Source organism: Enhydra lutris, unplaced genomic scaffold (assembly GCF_002288905.1).
Source record: "Enhydra lutris kenyoni isolate GAN:26980312 unplaced genomic scaffold, ASM228890v2 scaffoldscaffold7, whole genome shotgun sequence".
Taxonomy (NCBI): domain Eukaryota; kingdom Metazoa; phylum Chordata; class Mammalia; order Carnivora; family Mustelidae; genus Enhydra; species Enhydra lutris.
In genome coordinates this window covers 44,750,638-44,762,845 of record NW_019154091.1, presented here as the reverse complement: position 1 = coordinate 44,762,845, position 12,208 = coordinate 44,750,638, and the positions used below count along the sequence as shown (strand labels likewise).

The following is a 12,208-nucleotide window of genomic DNA, read 5'->3' as shown; positions in this document are numbered from 1 at the left end:
CTGATCTTTATTATTTCTCTTCTCCTGCTGGGTTTAGGCTTTCTTTGCTGTTCTTTCTCCAGCTCATATAGGTGTAGGGCTAGGTTGTGTACTTGAAGACCTTTCTTGTTTCCTGAGAAAGGCTTGTATGGCTATACACTTTCCTCTCAGGACCACTTTTGCTGTGTCCCAAGATTTTGAACAGTTGTGCTTTCATTTTTATTTGTTTCCTGAATTTTTTAAATTCTTCTTTAATTTCTTGGTCAACCCATTCATTCTTTAGTAGGATGCTCTTTAGCCTCCATGTATTTGGGGTCTTTCCAACTTTCCTCTTGTGGTTGAGTTCTAGTTTCAAAGCATTGTGGTCTGAAAATATGCAGGGAATGATCCTAATCTCTTGGTACTGGTTGAGACCTGATTTGTGACCCAGGATGTGATCTATTCTGGAGAATGTTCCATGTGCACTAGAGAAGAATGTGTATTCTGTTGCTTTGGGATGGAATGTTCTGACTATATCTGTGATGTCCATCTTGTCCCGTGTGTCATTTAAGGCCTTTATTTCCTTGCTGATCTTTTGCTTGGATGATCTGTCCATTTCAGTGAGGGGGGTGTTAAGTCCTCTACTATTATTATATTATTGTCGATGTGTTTCTTTGATTGTGTTATTAATTGGTTTATATAGTTGGCTGCTCCCATGTTAGGGGCATAGATATTTAAAATTGTTAGATCTTCTTGTTGGGTAGACCCTTTCAGTATCATACAGTGTCCTTCCTTGTTTCTTGTTACAGTCTTTGGCTTAAAATCTAATTGATCTGATATAAGGTTTGCCACCCCAACTTTCTTTCGATGTCCATTAGCATGGTAAATTGTTTTCCACCTCCTCACTTTAAATCTGGAGGTTTCTTTGGGTCTAAAATGAGTTTCTTGGAAACAGCATATTGATTTTTTTTCTTAAAATATATTCTGATACCCTGTGTCTTTTGATTGGAGCATTTAGCCCATTTACATTCAGGGTAACTATTGAAAGATATGAATTTAGTGCCATTGTATTGCCTATAAGGTGATTGTTACTGTATATTGCCTCTGTTCCTTTCTGGTCTACTACTTTTAGGCTCTCTCTTTGCTTAGAGGACCCCTTTCAATATTTCCTGTATGGCTGGTTTGGTGTTTGCAAATTCTTTTAATTTTTGTTTGTCCTGGAAGCTTTTTATCTCTCCTTCTATTTTCAATGATAACCTAGCTGGATATAGTATTCTTGGCTGCATGTTTTTCTCATTTAGTGCTCTGAATATATCATTCCAGTTCTTTCTGGCCTGCTAGGTCTCTGATGATATGTCTGCTGCCAATCTAATATTTCTACCATTGTAGAATTGCATGTTACAGATTTATTGTATGTTACATTGTATGTTACAGATTTCTTGTCCTGAGCTGTTTTCAGGATTTTCTCTTTGTTACTAAGACTTGAATGTTTTTCTATTAGATGATGGGGTGTGGACTTATTTTTATTGATTTTGGGGGGGGGTGTCTTTGTGCCTCTTGGATTTTGATGCTTGTTCCCTTTGCCATATTAGGGAAATTCTCTATTATAATTTGCTCCAATATACCTTCTGCCCCCCTCTCTCTTTTTTGTTCTTCTGGAATCCCAATTATTCTAATTTTGTTTTGTCTTATGGTATCACTTCTCTCTCAAATTCTCCCTTCGTGGTCCAGTAGTTGTTTGTCTCTCTTTTGCTCACTTTCTTTATTCTCCATCCTTTGGTCTTCTTTATCACTAATTCTCTCTTCTGCCTCATTTATCTTAGCAGTAAGTGCCTCCATTCTTGATTGCACCTCATTAATTCTTTTTTGTGATTTTAGCTTGGTTAGATTTTAGTTCTTTTATTTCTCCAGAAATAGATTTTATTTCTCCAGACAGGGTTTCTTTAATGCCCTCCAGGCCTTTTTCGACTCCAGCTAGCACCTGAGAATCATCATTCTGAACTCACCTGGCCTGTGACTGAGTGTTTCTGTCTCTGATGCATGGCCCCTTTTGGAGTCTCCAAACCCAGCAGGTTCCTGCCTCCAGAGGAGGAAGGTGAGTCTCCCTGGATCTGCCACTTGTGGGGTCCCTGCTCAAAGAGCAGTGGTCTGACTGTGCCTCAGATCACAGTTAAGGTAACCCCAAGCTGACAGCTCACTCCTCAGCTCTGTCTCTGTAGTCAGCTTCCCCACTCTGATACCATTGGGTTCTGCCACACTCAGACACCCCCCGATCTTTCAGTGACCTCACAGGACCTGAGACCACACTGTTCTTTTGAGGGTTCCACTCCTGCTTTAGCCTTTGGAGTGATGCCCCTTAGTGGAGCAGACTTCAAAATGTTCTGATTTTGTGCTCTGTTGCTGCCCTGCTTGCTGGGAGCTGGCCCCTCCCCCTGCAGTCTATCTTCCCATTGCCTCAGATTCACTGCTCTGCATGTCCTACCTTTCAGAAAGTGGTCGATTTTCTGTTCCTAGAATTGCTGCTCTTCTTCTCTTTGATCTCCTGTTGAGTTTGCAGGTGTTCTGATTGGTTTGATAACTATCTAGCTGAACTCCTGTGACCTGATATCATTTCAGTCTGCTACTCCTCTGCCATCTTGTCTCTCTCCTCTGTATATTTTATTACAACTATATCGTCCATCCTTTGCAATCACTTTTTAATAGATAATCTCTGACTTATCTGTTTCCTTAATCACTTTGTATGTAGTTCTGCATTTTATAGCTACAATTATAGTCTCTATCACCCTAGATCTGTTGTTTCCTCTTTTTTTTAGTCAATAGTGGCTTGCTTTCAAGTATGTTCAGCAACAAATATTGTGAATTTCTTGCTTAATCCCTTGTGCTTAAGGTGAAAATTTGAGAAAATGTTCTGTAGAGGATTTCTACTTTTTTCTGCTGGTGGTACCCCACCCCCAACCCGTGACTACCTAGGTTCCATATGCGAGATCCAGGTCCTTGTTTCAAGACTCATATTGGCAAATGGCTGGTTTAAGGCTGAACTTCCAGACAGCACTGAGATTATATAAAGATGCCCTCCAGGAACTATCTTTCTCCTGGATGTTTGAAATCAATTCCAGCCCATGTGACTTTTTAAAAGAGAGTGTGTTTTGGAAAATGTTCTTATTCCTATGAGGCTAGCAATATTTGAAATATTCGTGGTTTTCAAAGTTCAATTGTTCTGTAGAGGAATGTTTCCTGGGACCGTCTGATCTGTTGGAAGCAGAAATCTATTAAATCTAATACACACACCTCACAAGTAACCTTTATCATATCATTTTGAGTGTTTAGTTATTTGGGTGAGTACCTGTTAGATAAATAACATCTATCTAACTATCTATCTATCTATCATCTATCTATCTATCTATCATCTATCTCACTGTTTCATTAACATTTTAATGATAATATTGTCTGTTAATCTGGAACAAAGATTTTAAAAGTAAAAATATATTCAATATTTGTTTTATGATTTTGCATTTAACTTACATATATTCTTTTGTATCTACCAAGTATTTCATTTCTCTAAAAAAATGGGTACATAGGATCAAAAGTAGATATAAAAGAAAACCTGTTGTCAGTTACATCACAGAAAGCCTTAGCATGCTCTGCCCAACTATGGGTCTTTAGTAGTGGTTTGGGTGAGTACTTATTGGATAAAATGACATCATGGATAACAAAAAGGATGAAAATGAACATCTGAAGATAGAAAGACAAGGGAGATTATTGGATGAAACTAAGGATCATACAGAGAGGCTTGAACTACACTTATAAAAAAGGAAATAAAAGCAGGTATTATTTTGAAGATTTCATTTATTTGAGAGAGAGAGGGAGCTCAAGAGAGAGCATGAGCAGGGGAGAGGGGTAGAGGGAGAGGGAGAAGCAGACTCCCCAATGAGCAGGGAGTCCCATGAGGGGCTCAATCCCAGTAACCTGAGATCATGACCTGAGCCAAAGGCAGCCATTTAACTGACTGAGCCACCCAGGTACCCAAAATACATATATTCCCAAGCCACCATCAAGCCACCCAACAAAGTGAGCTAATCTAAACCAAAATGAGGGGAGGGACAGAGTTTTCTGATATGGTCCAGCACTTATGCGGCTGAATAAATACATAGTAGACCTCTTTCCAGGAATCAAGCCAGCTTATTTCAAATGGCAGATTGAAAACTTCAGTAAAAGTACTAAAGTATTTTAATTTGAAAATTTATAGTATCATCAGTTCCTATAAAACAATCATCTCCATTAGCCTCTAAAATAAAAATATTTTCTTTGAAATTAACTTTCCTATTATACTCAATAATTACTATGCTCTGCGGTGGGGTGGCACAAACTCATATTCTCAGAAGCCTGCTTTTTATTTTTAAGTATGTAAAAATCCCAATGAACTCTCAAATGAAATTCCAATAAAAAGAGAAGTCTCATAATCTTGGAGTCTAAATTTTACAGTTTTTCTTTCATCCAAAACAAGTTCTCAAAATATGTGGAGGTTTTAGTTCATGAGAAGGATTATGGCACAACCTGTAGGAAGTAGTCTTTCCAAAGTGTTAATTATGAATCTGTAACTGGTTTTTAAGTTTTAATGGATCAAATTTTTATTTGATAGTAACAGTCATATAAGCACCATGTGCTGGGTCCCAAGGAATTCCAAAGCAGGTAAGACACAGGTTTTCTGCCTTTCATTTGCTTACAGTCTGGCAAATCATGAAGAAGCAAGTAAGCTGCAAATTTTACAACACATGAGGGGTAAAGAAGGGGCTATATGATTTGTATTTGTGTATTTGACAAGATAAGTCCCATTTAATAAATATACATGTAGATATATATCTATAAAGCTTATATTTTAGTAAAGTTTGAAAGAATATGCAAAAGATATTAATTGAGGGGTTACTTCTGGGCAGTGGGATTAAGTGTGAATTTTACTTCCTCTTTGTCTCTTTAAAACATATGTTATATAATAATAAACACAAATTACACCTTAATAATCATTAAAATCATATTGTTTAAGTATTCAACAAGGAATGGCAATGACCCTTTTAGATAAAGATTAAAGCACTGTTTTTTAACTTGTGGCCTCACACAGACCCTATGCTTCTTGCTATGGGTACAATGGTGAATAAGTTATAGTTCTACCTTCATGGATCTTAGTTACCCAGTGGGCAAGGCAAATATTATTATTATTATTATTATTATTATTTTGGACAGGGTGATTAAATGAATAATTACAAGTAAGGGAAGTACTAGACTGTAATTAATAGTTACTGAGAATTCTGTCTGCAGTTCTAGTAACATGTAGGATATTATAATGAAAGCAAATCTCAGACCAAATATTGTGACACATACAAATTTTTATTAGTAGGCAGTCACTAATGCCATTCAATCTGAGCTTCTTAAAGTCTTTTAGGTACTCAAATGTATTTTTTCAAAAAGATTTTATTTATCCATTTGGCAGAGATAAGCAAGGGGAGTGGCAGGCAGGGGGAGTGGCAGGCAGAGGGAGAGCGACAGGCAGGTTCCCCCCTGAGCAGGAAGCCCAATGTGGGACTCAATCTTAGGACCCTGAGCCAAAGGCAGACACTTAACTGAGCCACCCAGGTGCTCAACAATAGCTATTTTAAAAAAAAGGAATCCTCACAATGACTCTATTAAGAATGCATAACTATTACTTCCTCCCCATTTTTTATGTCTGAGGAAACCAAGACTTAGAGAGGTTGAAGTAACTTGTTCAGGGTTCTATAGTTTATGTTCCCAAGAGTCACAAGGTCTGCAGCCTATTTTTGGCTGGTTTGGCCAAAGGGCAGTGTTTGGTCTGTGTTTGTGTGTATCTGTACCTCTCTCTACATTATCAGTATGGCAAACTATTAACTGTGTTTATTGTACTTTTCTTTCAAATTTACTAAGGGACTAAAAATTTCCAAAATTGAAAGAACGGGTACACAACAGGTAAGAGTTGGACTTCAGATCTAAATCTAATACCAAAATTCACATACGTTATGGCTTGACTACAGCCATCTTATTCTAGGTGGTCTCCTCATTGTCTGGGCACAGGTATCATTTTATACAGGGAAACAGGAGCAACATACATAGAAGAATATTATGCAAACCAACTGAATAGTCCTGATTGTCTTATAGGATTAACAAACGATTTTTTTCAAAGATTGTATTTATTTATTTGTCAGAGAGAGCACAAGAGCACAAGCAGGGGGAATGGCAGGGAGAAGGAAGAAGCAAGTTCCCCACTGAGCAAGAAGCTCTATGCGGGACTCAGTCCTAGGATCCTGAGATCATGACCTGAGCCAAAGGCAGAGGCTTAAACGACTAAGCCCCCCAAGTGTCCCTCAATGGACTCTTTTTAAAGATTATACTCAGTTTGGACCTTTGGAGCAGCTGACTTCTCAACTTATTTTGTATCTCCTTTCTGCTATATTCTTAATTCGATTGAATGATTTTAATTCAACAAATATTTATTAATTACCTACTATATACTCAGCCCTGTGATAGATACAGCTAACACAGAAAAGTTCAAAGTATCTCTCTACCTTTTAAAGAATATAGAGTCCTTTTCTCCTTCTTGCTGCCATCTTGGTGTGTGTGGTTGACTGTTCCTTACCATGTGTTCTCACAAGACTTTCAGAATCAAACAGTTTCTGGCCAAGAAACAAAAGCAGAATCGTCCCATTCCCCAGTGGATTTGGATGAAAACTGATAACAAAATCAGGTACAACTCCAAGAGGAGTCACTGGAGAAGAACAAAGCTGGGTCTATAAGGCATCGCATATCACGAGATGGCACACATAATTGGCACACATATTTAAGCGGCACGAAGATCCCATGTTCCTATTCTATCACTCTGTCAGCATTCCTCCTACCTGGCCAATAGACATGTTTTTTCAGGGAAATACCTTTTCTCTGTTACTATGCCTCTATGCTTGTAGTAAACGTGAGAGCTTTTGGTTGAGAAAAAAAATTGAGCGTAGAGTCTGGGTAAATACACATGCTAGTACACATAAAATGAGAATGACCAACACTAACTCAAATATATGAGCAGAATTTTGATACAGACTTTCTAATGAACTAAGAAGTGAAAAGACCGAAAAACAATGCTTGGGAGTACAGGGATGTTTCATGAAGAAGGCAATTCAGAATTTCTTTGAAAGATAGCTAACATTTAAAAATTTTGAAAAAGACCTTTCAGATAGGAACAATATAAACAATGACACACAAGTATTTAGTGTTCATGGGACAATGACACAGCTCGTTAGCAAGCCTATGTACAGAAAGGGTATATAGTAGTAGGATGAGTTGAATTGGAAGCTATTAATTCTAAGGCTAATGAGTAGTTCATTCTCGATATCTGAGGAAAGAAATCAACTATTGAAGGTTATATTTATCAGAGGTGTGCATAATAAAGGTTTCTTGTTGAAAATCTGCATTCTCTGCTTTTATTGTTGAGGTCTCTGTCAGAGCTGCTTTCACTGAGTTGGATTTTTGTGTTACAATCAAGGCTTTCAATTAGAAATTCTTACACACATCAGTCGTAGTAAACTCATTCCTACAATCACTGCAGGGATGTTGACAAACGCCTCAGCTGCCACTCCCCTCAGTGACCCTTCTGTCAGGGACAAGAACTTTTCTCCCCTGCTCCTGATTCCATGTGGAGGGAGATGCAAAGTGAGACACTACTCATATCTCTTTGCCCCTAACTTGCTGGTATCCTAGGGAGGAATGGACAAATCAGGTTGGTGATTTGGGAAAGAAGAACTGGGCAAGTGTAGCTCATTCTCTAACTCTCCTTTTTGGAAGTGAGTCTGTCCACAAAATGTGCCCTCAATTGCCCTCTGCTATTCTGGAAGTAGAATAGCAAAGGGGTAGTCCCTGCCTCCACTGGAGGCCACTGGGCAAATATCTGCTGAGAGATTCTGTCCAGCCCCGGGTTCAGTGTTTAAGCTTACTTGTCTACAGATTTAAGTCACGCTGTCAAGCATCAGCTCTGTCAATGATAATGTTGTTATTTTAGCTTCACTGGCTTAACCTTTGCTCTTTTCTTCTAATGTCTCAGTTGCTATAAAACCTGAGTAGAAAGAAGGTTGCTACTTATTGAGCCTCTTCAACAGCCCATCACCTTACAAAAGCAATGTTCATATTTTGGACATCGAGAGCAATGGAATGTATGTCTCCTATTTCGTTTTCTTCACCAGATTGTTCAACACCAAATTTTTACTAACTTAGAACAATTATATATGCTTTTAGGGTCTACCTAGCTGTATTTTATTCCTCCCTGATACTGTATTTGTATTTTCATTTCTATTTTCTGCAGTTTTGATTTTTTAAAAATAATAAACCATTTTGTTACATGTGTTGTCTATATACCACCTCAAATATGTCTGTTCGATTAGGCTAACTTTAAATTACATGATATTTCCATGATGGAGTGATAGGTCCAAGAGACTGGCTGGGTAGAGAAAAGAAAGGGGAGAAGTTAATTTGATAGGAGTCAAAATCTCATGTAAGTGAGTGTAAGAAGATGACATTACTGTGAGACATCACCATCTTGCAGACAGCAGGTGACAGTTCTCAAATGCACAAGAGACATCTGAGTGGAAATGCCCAGAAGATGGGGCAAAGCTCAGAGGAGCTCAGGCAGATGGCAAAATGAGAACAAATTCCTACAGAATGGACGAGTAGGGTGGACCCACATGTACCTACAGAAAAGGAGTGGGAGAGAGAGAGAGAGTACATTCATGCTTATTCTTTGTAGGAATCTCCACTGTTGCTATAAAGAAAGAGGAAAAGAGGAAGTAGGGTTGGAGAACAAAATGAGAAAGAATCAGACAAAGAAGGAGAAAGTAAGGTTGCTGAAATCATGGAAAGGAGCAGGTACTAAACATGAAATACTGCATGTTTTGCCAACTGCAAAATAAAGTTTTAGGAGAGTGATGATTAGAAGTCCATTACTAGGCAACAATTTCTTTGAAACATTTATTTTATCTTGTGTTAATTGGTTCACTCAGTCCAGAAATATTGATACAGTGCCTGGAATAATACTGCATAACTTGTCTTTTGTGTATAATAAGCACTAAATGAAGAATTCAGTGGATGAAGATAGGTTGCTGGTATGTTACCCAAGGTGGTTTGCCCCACAGGGCTCTCTCCTAAATTGGAAGGCTGACTGAGTACACAGTTTGTGGGTGGGTGTGTCAGTTGGAAAGTGTGAGCAGGAAGTGTAGAGCGAAGCCGGCCCCTCTCCTGGGCTGATTAAGAAATAACTAATTCTGTGATATCCACATGCACACTAGGAACCCAGCCCTTTCCAGGCTTATGGTTCAATTTGTTTAGAGAGTATTTCTTTGATTTTGGTCTTGAGGGGAAATTGCTCCCGCTGCCAGTGGCTTTGTACATGCCCGCTGAGACGAGTGGCTTGGGGGTGGGGGAGTGGGGTGGAGGTGGGGTGGAGTGCAGCTGCTCTGTAGCTATTCCTTTGATCAGCTGCTTTCTGCCCCCTTCCCACTGTGATTGGGTTTGGAGCTTTGCTGGAGCTGGGCTAGGAAGAACGGCTTCCACATCCACCGCCGCCGCCTCTGTACATTTTTGACTGCAGCCTGTCTCCCCACCTCCCCTTATTCCATCTGCAAAATATCACCTGCTTTCTATTTTCTAGAAATCATTCAAATCCTTGCTCTGGTAATGTCACTCCTTCCTCTTGAGGCTGCTATAAATGTATTCTCTCTCTCTCTCTCTCTCTCTCTCTCTCTTTTTTTTTTTTTTTTTGCAGTAATCATTGTCATTTCAATTGGATCTTTGCAGGAGCGGGTGTAAATGTATTTGTTCAATCTACCCTCTTGAACCGGAAGTCAATTCTCAACTTAAAAATAAATTGCAAAGACCTTCACCTTCCTATTGTTTTCCTTGTGAACATTTGAAATGTCTTTATTTCCTAAAGTGCATTTGTGATGATAAAAACATTTCCCCTAAAAATTTATTATTAATAAAGCTAAAGCTTGTGATCAGCAAAAGTAAACTATGGCATTAAACTGAATTGATACGATTCCATGAAAGGACAAGAAATTTGATATTTTTATTTTCTAACACAGCTATTGTGTAGGAAAATATGTTATCAATGTGAAGAGCTGATAAAGATATTTCAAATATTTATCAAACAGTAGTTATGTCTAGGCACTCTCCTAGACTCTGTATATATTGGTGTACAAAATAGATAATGATAGATGTCTGCCCTCAATGCATTTTTAGACTAGTGGGAGAGAAAATTCATTAAATTCACACAAGTATAAAGCCTTGGTATGTTTTTCAAAGGAAAGGTATGGGTTACTATAAGGAAGAATAATAAGAGGAGCCTAATTAAGTTTGGAGGAGTAGAAAAATTTGTCTTTAGGGATGTAACATTTAAGTAGCAGCCTGAGATGTTAACTATTAATAGGGGGAATATTGGAGGTGATGGAAGAGCCTGTCATGTGTCCAGTGTGAGAAGAATGGGCCAAGATGGGACCTGAGAAAAGGGAAGAGACCACATCAAAATTCTGCAAAGCCTTAGATAATATTATATCCTGAGAGCTGTCAAAAGATTTTACCCTTGGCATTAGCTTGATTGGGTTTATACTTTTAAAAGTTCACTTTCTTCAGCTCTGGGAAGAATAGATTGGTAAGGTGGTACTCTTGCAGTAGTACAGGTGAGAGATGATGGTGGCATGGCCAGAAAATGGCAATGCATGTGGAAGAGGTAGATGTGATCCTGGGATAGATTGAATTGACCTGTATATACATTGTGTTGTATTGTTAGAACTTAGTGATGGTAGTGGTAAGTTTAGAAAGGCGAGTTGTCATGGATGACTTCTAAGTTTCTGACTTGGGCAACTGGTGAGATCAAAGTACCACTTACTGAGATGAAGCTTAGAAATAAAGATGAATTCTGGGGAGAAAATTTAAGAGTTTAGCTCCAAAGTTTTATTTAGAAGAGACAGAGAGCTCCATGTAGAAATATCAAGAAGGCACGTGGATATGAGGATCTGGATCTCAGAAAGGAGATCATGGTTAGAGACATAAGTTTAAGAATTGTCATCACACAGAGGTTATTTAATGCAACAGGAATGGAGGATACCAGAGAGAACGAGGGGAAAAAAAAGATGGCCAAAGATCTAAGACTAAGCGCTGAGGACCTCAACATTCAGAGGCAGAAGAGGAGGAGAAGCAGCTCTGAGAACTGGAAAAGAGGCAGAGAGGTAGGAAGAAAAAACAAAACGGGTGAGTTGATATCAAGGTTTCCAAGAGCAGATAGTATTTTAAGAAGGGAGAAATAGGGACACCTGGGTGGCTCAGATGGTTGAGCGTCTGCCTTCAGCTCAGGTCATGATCTTGGGTTCCTCAGATGGAGTCCCATGTCAGGCTCCCAGCTCAGTGGGGAGTCTGCTTCTCCCTCTCCCTCTGCTTCTCCCCTTGCTTGTACTCTCTCTGTCTCTCTCCCTCTCAAATGAATAAATAAAAAAAAATTTAAAAAAAGAAGAGAGAAATAAATGGCAACCTCCTTAAAATATTCCTAAGAAACCTTCTAAGTTCAAGGATCCACATGACCTTTTTCCCGTAAAATTTTCAGAGAGGGTGAAACCACATCCTGACACCAGGGAGGGAGATTCTGGGGGCAGAGTTGGGCCAGTGGGCAGGTGGTCTTGGTGGTGTGAATCCCTGGTTGTTGGGAGAACAAGTAAAAAAAATGTGTCTCAAGGATCTGGCTTATCTAGTACCTTTCCCACCTCTTACCCTTAAAAATCTTTGCCATCATAATCTCAACAAATAGTATGCTAATGTGTGTACAAAAAATTGTGGTGGGGGCGCCTGAGTGGCTCAGTGGGTTAAGCCTCTGCCTTCGGCTCAGGTCATGATTCCAGGGTCCTGGGATCGAGCCCCGCATCAGGCTCTCTGCTCAGCAGGGAGCCTGCTTCCTCCTCTCTCTCTGCCTGCCTCTCTGCCTACTTGTGATCTCTATCTGTCAAATAAATAAATAAAATCTTAAAAAAAAAAAGAAAAAAATTGTGGTGAAGGCAGGTTCATTGGTGAATTTCTCAAAAAGAGTAATCTCACCTTGTATTCCTATCCAATCATGGTGGTCTGGAACATGTTGACAATAATGAAAATTGTTAATACACATTGCTTTAAGGAAAAGAGAGTTCATTTTTACCTCGAGCTTTCAGACTGATTATAGATGTCA

The 12,208-nt window shown here is 39.0% G+C and overlaps 1 protein-coding gene across 1 annotated transcript; it reads left to right on the top strand.

The window, feature by feature from the left end:
* The first annotated feature begins 6,602 nt into the window (after window positions 1-6,602).
* On the top strand, window positions 6,603-6,920 carry LOC111142290 (60S ribosomal protein L39-like). The gene has a single exon (XM_022495348.1). The coding sequence runs from the start codon at window positions 6,603-6,605 to the stop codon at window positions 6,756-6,758; it is 156 nt and encodes a 51-aa protein (XP_022351056.1). The 3' UTR covers window positions 6,759-6,920.
* The last annotated feature ends 5,288 nt before the right edge of the window (window positions 6,921-12,208 follow it).

Coding starts and splice junctions, on each gene's coding strand:
- LOC111142290 (XM_022495348.1), top strand. CDS start 6,603: ATGTGTTCTCACAAGACTTTCAGAATCAAACAGTTTCTGGCCAAGAAA.